The sequence below is a fragment of the Lissotriton vulgaris genome, chromosome 3_1 (assembly GCF_964263255.1).
Source record: "Lissotriton vulgaris chromosome 3_1, aLisVul1.2, whole genome shotgun sequence".
Classification (NCBI taxonomy): domain Eukaryota; kingdom Metazoa; phylum Chordata; class Amphibia; order Caudata; family Salamandridae; genus Lissotriton; species Lissotriton vulgaris.
In genome coordinates, this window is record NC_141689.1 from 884,020,890 (window position 1) to 884,037,652 (window position 16,763).

General features: G+C 43.4%; 2 protein-coding genes across 3 annotated transcripts in view; both read left to right on the top strand.

Annotated features, from left to right (window-relative positions):
- The window catches only part of LOC147727160 (uncharacterized), a 48,171-nt gene extending 38,537 nt beyond the window's left edge, over positions 1-9,634 (top strand). The window contains exon 3 of the mRNA XM_086962743.1: positions 9,501-9,634. Within this exon, the coding sequence (XP_086818869.1) occupies positions 9,501-9,634 (134 nt within the window). The remainder of the gene's footprint in view (positions 1-9,500) is intronic.
- Positions 1-16,763, top strand: part of GLIS3 (GLIS family zinc finger 3) — a 964,414-nt gene that overhangs the window by 457,484 nt on the left and 490,167 nt on the right. The gene's annotated exons all lie outside the window — the stretch shown is intronic.

The following is a 16,763-nucleotide window of genomic DNA, read 5'->3' on the forward strand; positions in this document are numbered from 1 at the left end:
AAATACATTTTATAGCATAGAAATTATATTATTGTATATATAGTTATTGTAAATAGGTATATAGTCTGAATAGTGAGTCATGTTTGGTTTGACAGAGTTTTATTAGCATAGAATTAGCTAGCTATGCAGAGTAGGCCAAAGGGAAACTGTGAATCTGCAACTCTACAAATTTTAGAAAAAGATAAAATCTGTAATTTCTCAGACTGCTTGCAGCCAAAAACAATCATTGGCAAAGCAAATACATCTGGTTTTAATGTCCTAACGCATGCAACGTTAGCACTTTAGAGTGAAGCAAATCGGAGGGAGGCAACAGGAGGGGACAGAGAGAGCTATAATTGTAAAGTAATCCTTCATGTAATTCAGTGCAAGCACTTAAGTGAATGTGGAAGAACAGTCAATTTGTATTAAGTAAGCAATGGATACTCCAGTGGACTGAGTCATGAGGTTATTGACAATGTCTGAATCCAATAGCTGAAAGAGACTGGTTGAAGAACGCCAGTGGTTGAAAGGGTGAACACAAAGCCTGCTCTAAATAAAATGAAAAAAATATGCAGCCACTCAACATGGCTGCTACATGCTTGTAATAAAAATGTTTAATTAAAATAATTCAGTGAGGAGGCCACTTCACAAGTGACGTGTTTTCAGTTGTGCCATACATTTTACTATTATTACAATTTTTTCAGGAGACAAGCATAAAGCACCACCAAACCAAGCTGTAAAATTGCAGGCAGCTACAATGTTACAACGTCACTCAAACACTTTAATACAGCATCTTTAAAAAGGAGACAGAAAAAAACATTCATTAACTGGCTACACAAGTTTAGGAATTATAAATAACTGGGATTGAAAGTTAATGAAAAATATATATTAAATACACATTTTGAACAAGCTTTGCCATTGAAGATAAATACACTAATTATAGGCGATGTGAACAAAATGAGCGGGTTTTATGCAGTCACTCAAGCAAAGGGAGCCAGGAGATATAGTGGACAGAGCCATTGCCCCATTTAGTGTAATAATAATAACAATCCACATTTGTAAAGCGCACAATCACCCGTAAGGGTCTCTTGGCGCTGGGGACCGTCAGGGAAATTAAGCAAGTTATTGCCCAGAGTCAGATGGTGCTGGGCTAATCTGCCGCCTGTGCCGGGTATCGAACCGTGATTCCCAGATTCCAGAGTCAGTCGTCCTAGCCGCAGCGCAAGTGGGTGGAAGCAAACTGTGAATGACAATTTAACAGACCAATGGCTGTAGTCCACTGACCACAAGACGGTGTATCCAATATGTTTAAAAAAACAATAGCCTGGCAAGACAGCTCAAGCTGTCTCACCGGCCAGACCTAAAAAAGTGCACAGAAGTTTCCATGCATAGGATTTTACAGACAATGCAAGGGCTTAGCAAAAGAAGGCACAGCAGACAGACAATTAAAATGGGAGAAACTATTTTACGTGTGCAAATATCCTTTTACACACAGCTGTGTGTAGCGTTCAGGATCGTCCTTAAATATTCTAATTCTGGAAATACCACTCTTCCTTTTCATTTGTGATGTGGACAGAATCATGTGACCTTCCATCATGACATTCCAAAAGAATCATCTGGGCGTGGACATAATATATTCTGCCTCCTGCGTGTAAACATCTTGTTTTTCCCCCCAAATGCCTCTTTGCTCAAAGGGGTTTATCTCATTTTCATAGAGTTATAGATAAAAATGAGGGAATGTTTCACATGTGAATGAATGTACGTCTGTTGCACAAGTAGGTAGGTACATATTTCATCTTACAGGTGTGGCCCTTGATGTTTGCACAGTGCATTGCATTTTCAGTCTACACTCATCTCTGCTGTGAAATAACCGTAGAGAAGAAGGTTCGTAGAAAACAAGATGGTCCCATTGTTCCCCTATTATTGCTTCATGTGCTTCCCCTGTTGTGTAATATTGCTCACCCTCAAGCTATGCTCTAAAACCTATTTATTACCCTTCTGCCTGGGCCATTACACAATTTCCTTTCTGTTGTACTAGCCTCTCCTGCAGTAGAAACGTTCGTCATTTCAAGCTCACCTTTCACAGGGACACAATGTACCCTCAAGTACCCATTCTGAGATCATCTGTTTCAGCCCCTGATACAGGCCTATGGTGTCTTCGACCTTCAGCCCTCTGTAAGTCCGTGAGTCACATAACCAACCTCCTCCGTTTGCTTGCCAAGAAGGAAACTCACATAGCTCATCTCCTGCTCGCACATGCTTAGATCATATCCGTTTTTGCAGCCACTGAATAAAGACTTTGCTCTGACAACATCCTTTGGTTCCTAATGACAATTTTGGAATTAAAAACCGTGGCATGGAACCCTCCTGGGTACAAGCTTATAATTCCTATTGAGTAATTATGGACTGCTACTTCAAGATTTCTCATAAAAATGTGCCCTCGATGTTGATCTGCCAGCCACTGAATGAGTCCCATCCCTGTCACTTCAGAGACCAACCAAGAAGAAGGATTTCTGATGGCAGGATTAGACTTCCACTGAATGGCACAGAGAGAAGAGTTGCCAAGTGTTTTCTCATGCTTTAACTAAGTGAAACAAGTGGCATGTTATTTTCTTTTTATATAGTGGTGCCATCCATCTACCACAGTGACTTCAGAATCACGATTGTGCTCTCCTGTTCCTCCACACTTACACATTCGCATGTAGCATTGCCTGTGGTGCCATACCTTCCTTCCACTTTGTTGCCATTTATTCTCCATATAATCACCCCTAAAGAATTACCCACAGTATGCCTCTCATCCCCCCTCTAGCCGCATCATGGCATTCCCCCCTGCCTCTTGATCCACCTATCTAGTGTAGCATCATCAATTGTTTCCAGTATCTGCTTCTACCGGACTTGGGTGGTGGGGGAGGGTGGGGAAAATTAAAAAGATACAATAATGGCTATGGCCGATGTTGCTACCGACTCTACTCCAATCCACTTCATCTTCTTGTCTTCTTCCTGTCTGGAGTTCGGCAGCAGGAAGCACCCGGGCTCCCAAGGTCCACTGACCGATCACAATGTTGCAATGCAGTGTTGTGATTTGGCTAAGCACCGTATTTCGGCGCCCAGACCAAGCTAGGGAGCCTGGGGCATGTTCTCCATCCAGACTATAATGCAGCCTGGATGGAGAACATGGCAAGTGGGCATGACTGTTTTACGCGGCCCGAGAGGGCCGGTCAGAATGTCATGCACACTTGGAGTATCACCACTCACCCCCCTGCAGTGATCTGGTGTCACAGGGCTCAGCCTCAGCCCGAGGAAAGAATGGAGCCAATGCAGTCGGAAAAATAATATTATAATAACGTTACATCATTTACTTATTTTTTACTTTTTTTACTGCTCAGAGAGCAGTGGGACAACGCACCTCTGCCTCAGCGAAGGAGTCGCCACTGATTGTTTATTCATCTTGCCAGTAAACCCTAATTCCTGTTCCCTGCTCCCTCAGATGTTTTCGAAGTTTCCTCCCATTCCCCTCACCCTGTCAGCTTCTGTTAGGGTTCCTCAACACCCACATCCAATGCCATGTGCCTCATTGTGCCTTACAATGTCAGCATTAGAAATGGTGCTGCTTCTTCTTTCTGGTCCCTACATCATAAATTGGTGAACACCGTAGCCTGCTGTCTCTTAAACACAGAAGCGTCGCCCATGCGTCCCTGCTGTTTGTTGTAGGCAATTGTGCCGTTCTCTCTTCACTTGCACCGTGCCATTGCGCCTTCGGTGTCCTCCACACTCTGGCACACCTGGTTCTCTCTCCAGTGCCCCTACACCCAGCAAAAAAACAATCTAAGTGCCCCACCTACACAGATCCCCATCCAATGTGCAAATTTCCGAAAATTACATCATTTAATCACCTGAAGCCCCTCACCCCACCCCAGATGCTTTTGTCTACAGTATGTTCCAAAAACTCTTTTAGTTTTTGAAATAATGTTACAAGTGTTGTTCCTCCGCTGTCCTTTGGCCTATGGAAAGAAAATAAACCCGATATGGCCCCCCAAAAAACAGTGCACCCAAATCACACTAAGACTACAAGAATCCACAGTGCCTAAAATGAGGGGTTAAGTATTCCTGTACATCACAGAATGACTTTACCTCCCTAACTCAGACAGTAAAATTATCCCTCAAACTTCATAAAATTGTGTTTTTCCAAGCAGGCGATACCGAATATTTTAATAATGCTAATCTTGAGTAGAATGGGGAACATATAAGGGCTTAGAGACGTGAGTTAAGAGGTTTTGTTTCTTGCCCTCTGGCCAACATGTTAGGTTCCAGTTAAGCACAATAGGCTGATTTAGCTTTTGGATAATGCTGAAATGCGCGTGACTACCAATAGCAATTATAGATCTTTCCCATGAGAAATGCTGAAAAATGGTATCTAGTCTAAGTGAATGATTACAGATATGTCTAATTTAACCGTAATATATTTCCGTTCCAGCATGAAAAAAAAAATTATAGTTGGAGAAAATAAACAGTTTAAAATTAACCACATCATCATTTTCTTGTTTAAGTGGTTACATATTTTTAAGAACGAAAAACCTACTGTGTCTCATTGAAATCTGCTCCAGAAAAGCTAAAATAACATCCAGCGCAGATTTAATTTTGTAACCACTGCTTTTCTTTGCCAAGTATTCAGTTTTTTGTAAGAATGTTTTCTGTGCTTGCCTGTTGGCACTGCAAGGCCAGCAGGCATTTGTAATTACAGGCGTACAAATCACCTGTAAAGGTCATTCTTTTGTTAAAAAAAAAAAGCACGTGTGTTTGAAAGTTGGCCATACCTAAAAGCTTGAAATACCTATCAAGTATGCCATTTTGCATTTCGATGGTGGTGAAAAAAATCTACCAGAAAATGCTCTCACTACTTAGCAAATTGAGTGCTTTCCACTAAATGAATAAGCGGCCACTAGCAAAGGGGACTTTCAGGTTTTGTACAATGGTGTACCTTTATTGGAATCGATTTTCCCAACCAGTATACTGGTTTTATTTATTTATTTATTTATTCATTCATTTGCTTTCATTTTTATACAGCGCAAACTCGATCTGAAGGTATTTGAGTGCTTTACATAAGCACCAGTTAAGTCATGCAAGGATACATTCATGTTATGCTTTAGGTCGAAGCCTACCAGAGAGCTCAGTTGTCTGGTTTGCATACGACATCTTGGCGACATATAGAAAGCTTCCCTGGGAATGCATTTCACCCGTAGTTTACCATTGGGTTTGTAACTCATATTTGCTTGCTTTCTAATTGCTGGCTGTATTTGTTTTAGGTTGTCCAGCTTGAGTTTGTCCTTTCCCTTGCCCAAACTCTATTTACACTATTTGTCCACCTTCGACAGCCGAGCAGGTAAGAACAGTGGGCGGTGGGGTCTGATTTCTCGTCATCGTCTGTCGAAATCCCCCATCCAGCCCCACCACTCTTACCTGTACGGGCCACGGTTTGTACTCAAATTCTGTAAACAAGCCTTTAAATCTTGTTCTTATTTTGTCACACTTGCTGTGCCTTCAAAGACAGAGGTCAAATGCCAGGCCCTCTCTTCCAGGTAACTTGGTGTATACTTTTCTTTCTCTGACTTCAAAGTGAGAAGATTTATGTGACAATCATGCTGGCTCTGGGGAGTGCTTGAGGAAGACTGTATGATGATATTTTTTTCCTAGCACATAACAAAATATAAATGTCTGTAAACAAGCTTTGGAGGTATTGCAGAATTAGAAAAGTGTGATCAAAACAAATATTTTAGAAATTATCAAAACAAATCAATACACTAGGTGATTATATTTCCACATATTATCGTTTGTGTGCTGTATACTTTTATCAATGAAACTGTATGTCTGTCAGTGCTTATTTGTGCCGGTGGTTTCCGGTGCTTGGGACCGGCACTTAATTGTCAGCACCAGTGCTTGTTACAGTCTGCCATAGGGTGGCGCTGTGTGGCTGATTTAGAGATGACCACAACAACAGTTAATTATTAATTCAATATACATAAAAAATTACTATTACCTGTTGCCCAAGACATTCTAATAGCTTTGGGGACCTGGAATAGTCCGAATTGTCAAACTTGTACAAGTGTGATGGTTAGTAGTTGTGTTGTTACTATCATTGTCAGTGCGGGCAGGGGAAATGTGTGATACAAGCTGCAGTGGCCTCCTGACGAGAGCCCTGGCACTTATATTTTTACAAATTAGGCACTGATATCTGTGTAAATGTAATGTTGATTTCAATTGAAGATGTGTTGTCTGTAATGTAATTGTGCTACCATATCATGCATATTCCACTCTATGCCACTCCACTCTACTCTGCACCACTCCATGCTGCTGCCCTTTACTCTGCACTGCTCTAGTTTAAACCATTCAGAAAAGGGGGTAGTTTAAACCATGCCACTACACTCTGTATCACCGCACTGTACTCCACTCTGCACTACTCCATTCTACGCCACTGCAGTATATGTCACTTCACTCCACACCTCTCTGTTCTACTCTGCACCACTCTACCCTATGCAGTGCCACTGCACTCTACACTACTCCAGTCTAGGCCACTCCACTCTACTCTGCACAACTTCACTCTACGTCACTTCACTCTATGCCACTCTGCAACACTTCACTCTATGCCACTGCACTCTATGCCAATACACTCAATGCCAATATACTCTACTCTGTACCACTCCACTCTTCGCCACTGCACTTCATGCCACACTGTGCCACTGAACTCTATGTCACTGCACTATACACCGCACTAGTCTATGTCACTGCACTCTACACCACTGCACTCGATGTCACTGCACTCTACAGTACACCACTGTAGTCTATGCTACTTCTCTACACCACTCTACTCTCCTGTACTCTATGCCACTCTACACCACTGCATCCTCCGCCACTGGTCTGTGCCACTCTACTCGGCTATACTCTATGCCATTGCACTCTGCAGCACTCTGCTCTATGCCACTGTATGCTACTCTGCACTCTTCTACGGCATTGCACTCTATGGCACTCTGCACCACTATGCCCCATTGCACGATATGCCATTCTACTCTACACCAATCTACTCTACACCACTGCCCTCTATCGCACTGTATCCTATGCCACTGGGCTCTATGCCACTGTGGTCAGCACCACTCCATTCTGCACAACTGCACTCTACACCACTGCACTCTACTGTGCACCACTCTATTGTACACCACTTCATTCAACAACTTTGCATTGTACGCTGCTGATTTCTATGCTGCTGCACTCTCTGCCACTATACTCTGCAACACTTTATGCCAATGCACTCTACATCAGTCCACTCTGCAACAGTCCACTCCATTGTAACCCTCTCCATGCAATTGCACTCTACTCTACACCAGTCTAGTCTATGCCACTCTACTCTAAGTCAGTCTACTCTACTCCACTGCACTCTACTCTACTTCACTCTACTGTATGCCACTGCACTCTCTGCCAGTGCACTCTATGCCACTCTACACCACTGCACTATACGACACTCTACACTGCAACACCCCATTCTATACCACTGAACTCTATGCCACTCTACTCTACAGTACTGCATTCTTTGTCAATAAACTATGCCACTCTACTCTGCATCACTCCACTCTATGCCACTCCACTCTGCAGCACTGCACTCTATGTCACGACATTGTATGTCACTGCACTCTACGGCACTATACTCTACTCTGCACCTCTCTATGCCACTCTACTCTGCAACACTCTAAGGCACTGCACTCATTGCAACTCTACTCTGCAATACTGCACTCTGCACCACTGCACTCTTTGCCACTGTACTCTACTATGTAACACTCTAATCTATGCCACTGCATTTTACAACACTGCATCCCGACAGACCACGCACGGAACCTAGGCGTTATCCTGGATTCTTCACTTTCAATGAACAGACAAGTCAGCGCCGTATCCTCATCCTGCTTCAACATTCTTCGCATGCTCAAAAAAACATTTCGCTGGATCCCCACCGAAACCAGAAAAACAGTCACCCATGCTCTGGTCACGAGCCGACTGGACTACGGAAACACCCTCTACGCAGGTACTACCGCTAAAATACAGAAGAAACTCCAACGAATCCAAAACGCCTCAGCCAGGATCATATTAGACATCCCGCGTAACGAACACATCTCTGGCCACCTGAAAGACCTCCACTGGCTACCCGTCAATAAGAGGATCACTTTCCGACTGCTAACCCACGCACACAAATCACTCTACGACATCGGACCAGAATGCCTTCTACACCCCCTCCCGCCAACTACGTTCTTCCAGCCAAGCCCTCGCCACTGTACCCCGCATCAACACGACCACCATGGGAGGAAGATCCTTCTCATACCTGGCAGCCAAAACATGGAACTCACTCCCCACTTACCTTCGCCTTACCCAGAACCACCTAGCATTCAGAAAGCAACTTAAAACGTGGATATTTGACAAGTAATCCTCCTCCCCTCCCTAAGCGCCTTGAGACCCTCTGGGTATGTAGTGCGCTATATAAATTCTTTGACTTGACTTGACTTGACTACACCACTGAATTCTATGCTGCTGCACTGTATGCCACTGCACTCTGTGTCACTTTACTCTGTAACACTCTACACCAGTGCACTCTTTACCAGTCCACTGTACTCTACTCCACTCCATTGCATGCCACGCTACTCAACTCCACTCTATGCCACTCCAATACATGACACTCTATGCCACTCCACTCTACAAGACTCTACTGCACTTTTCGCTGTTCTACGCTTCGACATTCCACACCACTCTCCTCTACGCCATTAACATTTATCAATGTTGAACAGCAGCCACGCTGGTGTACAACATGGCTAAAACACATTGGCAAAGACAATAGCTATTTTATAGGCAAGACCTATGGACTTTCCCAATGCTTGCTTTTTGTAGGCACAGTGAGATTAAGTGATTTGCCCAGGATTGCAAGATGTTGACCAGCAACCAACACTCAAACCTGGTTCCCAAGCTGCAAAGTCGGCAGCCCTGGCTGTTACGATACATCTGTTTTTGTAGGTCAAGAACTCATATTTGTAATTCAGAAGAGGACTGTACAGAGAACAGGGGTACTACTCACCAGTTGTTTACAGTACACATAAAGGAATAAACTCCATGGAGCCCTTTTTGCATGCATCCAGGACACTTTTCATAAAGAGAGATGTGGGCAGGTTCACAACTGAGAGGTTTGACTCCAATGTTGCAGACCGCTATGCAGCAGAAGAGTACTTTTAATATGACCCCAATTTTTTGTCTATCATGTACGGCACAAATCTGCAAGCCCGGGTCGCTTGGTTCCCTAAATCTGACCATTCAGCTTATTTGCCAGAAAAATCACCTTGTGTTTTAGCAGCAAAAATTGACCCCTGAAACCAGGCGGATTAAATGCAATGGCCAAAAAGGAAATGCAGAGACAGGCCTTATTAAAAGTGAGAAGCGCAATGTCACATTATAGCATGTTAGAAAGATGAACTCTAGCAACTGTGTCCTGTTTTTAGTTCCTCAACATAAAAATAATATTGAGAAACTTGAGAAAACCCTGAGCAGGCTGCAAAATGAATATGAACATTGGAATGTTGGGCACTCCAATGAAGAAAATGTTGTGGCTCACCTCAAGGGCAATAAAGACTAATACAGGCCTACTTCTTCAACTTTCCAATGCTTATCTTTTTGTTTCTCCCTGTTTAATTTAGGACATTCCACCCTCGTTGGTAAAATATTCTAGTAGCTTTATAGTCCTTCTGCTTCAAGCTATATTAGTTGTTATCACCATCATAATAGGTCCTCTTCTGCAGCGTGGCCTCTAGGATCAGGTAGGGGCCTTTAACTATCAGTATAGCCCTCAGCAGTGGGCTACAATGCTATATTAGAAATGTGGTGAATTTCCATCATTTTATTTGAATGAGAGAAGAGATAGAGACATAGAATGTACAGCAAAATCAGAGAGCAATAGTCGTGGAGCAAAAGAGAACAGCAGCTTCTTAACCATATGCAAAGCTTGCTTTTCTGGCAACGCCGAGCACAAATCCTTCATTCAGAAGTGATAACGTGGCAAAGCTAATAACTAGAACATCAGACATCATGAAGATAATAATAGAGCTGTCCAGACAGAAATATTAAAATTCAGTCAATAAGAATCAGAAATAATATAGGAAGGATTTACTTTAAACAATACTGTCACAGTTATAATTAAAGATGTATAAGGTGCTTATTAAAAGCAGAATGTGGCGTAGGCAAGATTGAAATATGGACAAATAGTGTCTAGGTTGTAAGATTCTACTTTTCAAGAATGTACATGTAGACTATGACCATTCCCAGGCGTCTATCCAACCCAAAGGGTACCACTGGCAGCTAACCATGAAGGCTTTATCCCACTGATGATAGCCAGAATTATTTAATCTTTGGTGAGATTGAAGAAATCAACAAATGCATTATGGATACAGCTCCACTAAAGATATGATGAAACCAAATAAGATATGATGTGTAGAAACGTATAAATATTAAACCTAATTGAGGACACATTGAGGCATCATGGTTCAAGACCTATGATTTGAGATGATTTAAGATGGTGTACTTAGCTGGAGATGTGGTAAAAGGGAGCAAATACTTAATCACCCATGCAATAGGAGTGAAGTTTTCCTTTACTGGTTTTCTCCTCAAAAAGGTGTGTCATTTATATCTTTCATGACCTTCTTTAGTGATGGGGAAGCTGTGTCTAGGTGTTTGTGTCATGGAGTATTTCTCCATGTCCTGAGTGATTAGATGAAGATTGCTTGTTTCTGAGTTTTTTCTTTTTTGCAATTTGTCATCTTCAAACTGGTGATATCCTGGTTTCCTGCAATAGTCTGACCTCTGGAAAATTTCTATTATTATTTGTTTGCGGAAAAGTGTTACTGTTTTTTAGGCGATGCAGCATGTTGTGAAGATGAAACCGGCTATAGTCCAAGCCAGGGTACTTCTTTCATGATGAGTGCTATTCACTCAATGTTTGTGAAGCTGTTGATGAGGCATTCTGCGTCATGAACAATGCTCTTCATTAATGGTATTAATTAATTGGAAACTCTCATGAGCACAGTGTTGCTACTCTCCGGATGGGAGAGAGCTACAAAGCCAAGAGATTGTGTGTTCATCCTGAGGTCAGTGAGAATCCATCCAGTTGCATGATTAAGCCAATAATGGATTTGAGCTTGTTTGTTCCTACTAGCAATGAGAATCAATTTTGTCTTGATTGTGTTCATGTTGAAATGACTAATATGTTATGTTACGTTATGTTAATGGTTTGTTTGAGCGCACAGCTGCCCCAGCTAAGGGGCGTCCCGGCGCTGAGCGTAACATAATACCGGAAAAGGAAACTGCATAAGATAAAAACCTAAATCAAAGGAAAAAGAAAAGTCTTAATGGCTTTCCGAAAAGGGAGAAGCTCATCGATGCTTCGAATAGATACAGGCAAGCAGTTCCTAAGATAATCTCTGTCTTTATGGAGACCTTGAGGTGCAGTTGTGTGTTATTAGGGCAGTAGTCAATCCCAACCCCATGTCCAACCAGGATGACTCAAGGGATCCTTGCACTGCATGGGGTATACACTTGCTGGACTGTTCTTCATTGATACGCATGCATATACTGCTACTGCTGCATTTACAGTGCCATTCGTCAAAGTTGGCTCCGTGCTTTGCCTTAAAAATTTCAGTGTGCATGGTCTCGGCAAAAACACTCACTGGAGTTAGTCTTTTCTATGTACATTTTTTGGACTGGGAGCTGATCAGGACATACCCATGCTGGAGATCGATGTGTATGTCCTGGGTTCTACTCCGCTAGCAGTTCCTCCTACCAATACTCTGCTTTTCAAACATCCTTTCTTCATAGTACATCAAAGTTCATGTTCCCCTTGCTTCACAGAATCTGGAGACTCTCCCTCCGTGCATCAGCCACAGACAAACCTGGTTAAAGGAGCCAGCCCTATCCATTGAAACCAGCCAGCTTAGGCTGATGCCTACTATTACACCGAGACCTTTCTCCTATGGCAGGGTTAGGATTAGCTTTAAGGTCTTCTAGGGGAATTTCCAGGTCAATATTCAATCATCATTTCAAAGTAGTTTTGTTCAACATTCTGAAGGGAGGAATCCTATTAACCTCTTCCCTGCTGATGACGGAACCACTCCGTCATCAGCTGCGGTGGCGCTGTGCTGATGACGGAGCGGTTCCGTCATGGCCCGCCCGCCGCTCATGCGCGGTGCGAATTCCGAGCCTGCATTGAGAGTTCTATTGAGCGGGCGGGGCCATGACGGAACCGCTCCGTCATAAGCACAGCGCAACCGACGCTGGTGACGGAGCGGTTCCGTCACCAGCATGCGCCCGCCGCTCTTCCGCCCCGCCCCCTTAGCACTGCGGCGGAATAGCCGCCGCAGTGAAGGGGTTAAACACAAACAGCATCAAAATCCTACTTGCTTTCTTTTCAAACTTGCATATGTCAGAAGCTGAAGGTTGGGCTCACAAACGAATAACCACTTTTCATTCTTACACTGAGATAAAATCGAAAGATTGTTGGGTGGTAGAGACATTGGTCGAAAATGCATATCCGAACGAGAACTATGGACCAGGGTTCAAGTTCACATTATTTATTTCTAATTACTTACATGTTCAAACCAGTTGGTTGAGGCCATTAACTTTGTGCTGATGACCTACCATTAAAGTGAGTATCGGTGTCACTAGCACGCCAGTGAGTGAATGATTCCAAATGAACTCAGGGTCAAAGGCAGTGCCATCAGTCTGAAGGCGCGTGCAGTGCCTGCAGAAGAGCTGCTGTGAGTTTAGGCTGAAATAAAGTGGCGGACGAGAATGCTGACGTAGACTCGAGCCTCCAGCTAGCATCACCTGAAATGCTTGACGTGCCCACGTGCAGACAGGAAGCCAGTAAAACCAGTCCGGCCATAAGCCTGCCAGCATGAGGGTGATTACTGCCTGCTGGCGTGAAGTGAATGTAAAGGTGAGCAAAAATAACACGGATCCCTCCCTCATCTTCTCTCGAAGCGGAGTCGTAATGACCTGGGCACTCTAGGGTAATCTTGGGTCTTAGCTGCTTTGAAAGCTTTCAGGAAAGGGGGTGGAAGGACCATTTACCGCCAGGTCTATCTCTAGACATAAGTTATAGGGAGGGAAATCTGCTTCTTGAACGCTTGAAATTAAAGTCTATGGCGGGAAAAAAAGGTGACAAATTATATATTTGTCACCTTTTTTTACGCGCCTTAGACTTTAATTTCAAGTTTTCACGCATATGACTGTGAGTAAACCATAGACTTCCATTTTTTCTACCTTAATGTAACGTTCCTGGGAAAATACATTAACACATATGTCTCATGTGCTTTATAAGCCTGACTGTTTTCCCCCTTTTACAAAATTGATTTACAAAATAATACTATTGTTTAAGAAGTTCTGCTTGTCTTGGTAAATAATTTGAGACACGTGAAATATAGTTGTTTTCCATAACATCCTCATTTTGTCAAGTAATACGATGATACTATCAAAGAAATTGCATTTCTATTATTATTATTATTTTTTGTGTGCTGATTATGTGGCCTAGTGGCCAGAGGAGCTGACTTTGAAACCAGGGAAGTAAGTGCATCATTTCATGAACATCATTTAGGGGTCGCTGCGACTCCTGGCTTGCTCCTTGCAACTCCTGGCACTGCATTTAAGACCCCTGACCTCAGAGGTGGCCAAACCAGTGCCAGAAACAAAGGGCCAGCTCGTCCTTTTGGACATCAGTTAGGAGCTGCAATCTTTTGTTTTTTGTCAATTTGTATTGCACTAATAGTGAATAATAACTTTATTCACTACAGTGTAATACAATTGGTCTACAAACATCTGGAATATGACCCTCCTTAGCAGTTGAGGTAAGTCAAAAATGCTTTTAAATGTATGTTCTGTGCATGCATGCAGGTGACATTATCTTTATGTGAGAGGGTGTGTGTATGTGTGATTGTGTGTGTATGTGTAAGCATGTGTGTGGGAGCGAATGTAAAGATCAAATGGCATGTGGTATCACTTCCGCTACCCCAAGCTTTCTGGTGAATTGACTTTCATGCATCATTTCAGGACTTCTTGAGCGCTGTGTAACAAGGCTTGGCGATTTATTTACAATACTAATAAGATGGAAATATTACTGCTGGGAAAGTGTAACAAGCATTGACAAAGCCAATAGGTCTCGGCAATGTCCGCGCTATGAGCTTTTGATGTTGTTATTGGCAAAAGCCACCACTGCCAGCCAGAGAATAAATTAGCAAAATATGCTTTTATATGTTCCTTACACATCCCTTTGAATCATGGCTGCTTGGAGCTCCCGGCATATGAGAATAAATAAATGAATACGTCGGTATTACCGTGGCTTGAGCATGTGTCCCACACTCAATCCACTAGTCGCAACTCACACTGAGCTGTTACAAGAAGATGAACTCCTGGTCTCTGCTGCCTGTAAAGGAGACATGCCTCCCTTTTTTGCTGAAGAGTTTCTAGAATAAAGTAGGAGGCATATTGGTGCAACACCCCCCTGGAGGTACGACTGAAGTGGCTGGCCCTCTCCGCGCTGGCTCTTGTTTCAGCCTCCATTAAACCATAATTACAGATGAATTATAGCCAACTACAACACGTGCAGGGGGTGTAAACAGATACAACAAAACATTACTGAACATTAATAATGTATTTATCACTAAAAACACAAAACATTCAAAAACTCTACACAGTACAAACACATGTATCTAGTCTTCCACTCCAAAGCAGATAACAAAGGACTACATTGGACATGTAAGTTGAAAACGGGTGTTAATCGCCAAGAGAAAAGGCTTGCTTTGGTATGCACACAAGTTGCACATATCCATGTAGGTCATTTGGGAGTAGTCAGGGGTCGCAGCTGTGCCCTCTAGCTTGCTCCCTGCTGCTCCTGTTACTTCCTTTGTGACCTCTGGCCTCAGAGGAGGCAAACATTTTGTTCCCCATCCGCTCACCAATGCACAGAGATTAGCTCTTTCCCTTTTTTGGTTGAGATTAATCTGCCCCATTTTTCCATTGAAATGATCTGGGTAAAAAAATCCTCGGTCTCTCTCCTTCCCTTCCTGTGTTCGGGTCTCTCTGATGGAAGACTAACCTCTTAGTATGCCAATCCTAAGAAGGTCTCACTTTGCAAGGAATGCAATATTCAAAAAGAGGTGGTGGTGGCATTTGGCCTGCTTGCCACGTGGCCAGGCAGGTTATGCCCAACGGGTAAGGCTGCCTCTTACCCCAATCAGAAAACAAGCTCTCAAACCCTCCTAGAGTTTCTGTCACCCCCACCTCTGGGAGTCAGCGGCCTGGAAGACACACTGTGCAGAGATAGAAATAAATTTAGGGCCTCATTTATGTGCTGCATCACTGGTTGAAAACCGAGATGCAACACTTTTCAATGCGTCCTCTTTGCGACACCTTGGATGTGCTGTATTTACAGTAGGCACTCCATGTTACAAGGATTACCAGATACGTCAGGATTCCTGGCGCAGTAATGATGCACTGCTGGAGTGTGTCGCAAAACAGACGCAACTCCAGCAATGTGGAGTGGTGTGGCTCACTGGTTAGAGGCGTCAGACCCGGGAGCAGAGGACGTCCGGGGACCAGGGTTCAATTCCCTACGCGGCAGGGTCGTGGACCAGGGTCAGCGGACTCGATAATTCTCACCTCGGTGCCTACTCTAACCAGGGATCACACTCGGCAACTCTGGGCATTAGCTTGCCTCCTCTCCACAACTGCCCCCCACATATGCCAGGGATGCCTGGTTTCACCTTGGAGATACCCAGTATAGGGACCATCTCACAGGGAAAGCCAGGACGGGTTCCCCAGCGGTCTATTACGCAGAGATACTCCTTTGGGAGTCGATTCTAGCGCGTTAGAAACCCACAATTAATTAGAAACCCACAATTAATGTGTCATTGCTCATGGGTGAGTCCCATGTAAGGGCCTGCATCAGTCCTTACACCTGCTCTGAAGCAGGCGTAAGGATTTGATGCAGTGAACTTGTAGAAGTGGCACAGTGAAATCTAATAGATTTCACAGCGTCATTTCTACAAGCTTTTTTTATGGGGGAACGCCCACCCTGCATACATTATATCTGACTCAGGCATAAAGAAGCACAGGGGTTTACAACGTGACGCATCTGTCTAGAAGCGTCACTTTGTAAATATGGTGCAGTGTGGCGCATTGTTTACGCTGCCGTAGCATTACAAAAAAGTGATGCAACTGCTGCATAAGGCCTTGAGTTTGTGCCGCAGCCCCACATGATAGATCAGCTTCAAAAAGTCAGTCTCTGATGCCCTGATTGTCTCTCCTTCACACAGAGCATGGCACAGTTTGACCAAACTGCTCTTCAGAATCATTTCCCTTGAGGGTTCTCTTGGGCAAATGTCGTCAACAACTGAGGGCCAGCTTTCGTAATACTTTTTTTTATCATTGCTAAACATCTTACTAATACTCTTTGTTTTATTTCAGGATCCTTAGCAGTTCAAAGTCTACAAAACAGAAAGTCAGTTCTAAACAGAAAAGCTGGCCTTTGCACATTTTCAAAATATGCTTCGTCGCATTCTCAATTAACCAGTTTGCCACTTGCACTTTTTTTTGTTTCCGCCCATGCCCATTTCCCCTGTTTTTGCGACCCTTGATCACTGCTTTTCCAGCATGCCAACATTCGCTCTGCATAACTTGTACTTTTTTATCTGCTTATATAAGTTTATTTAATTTCTGGT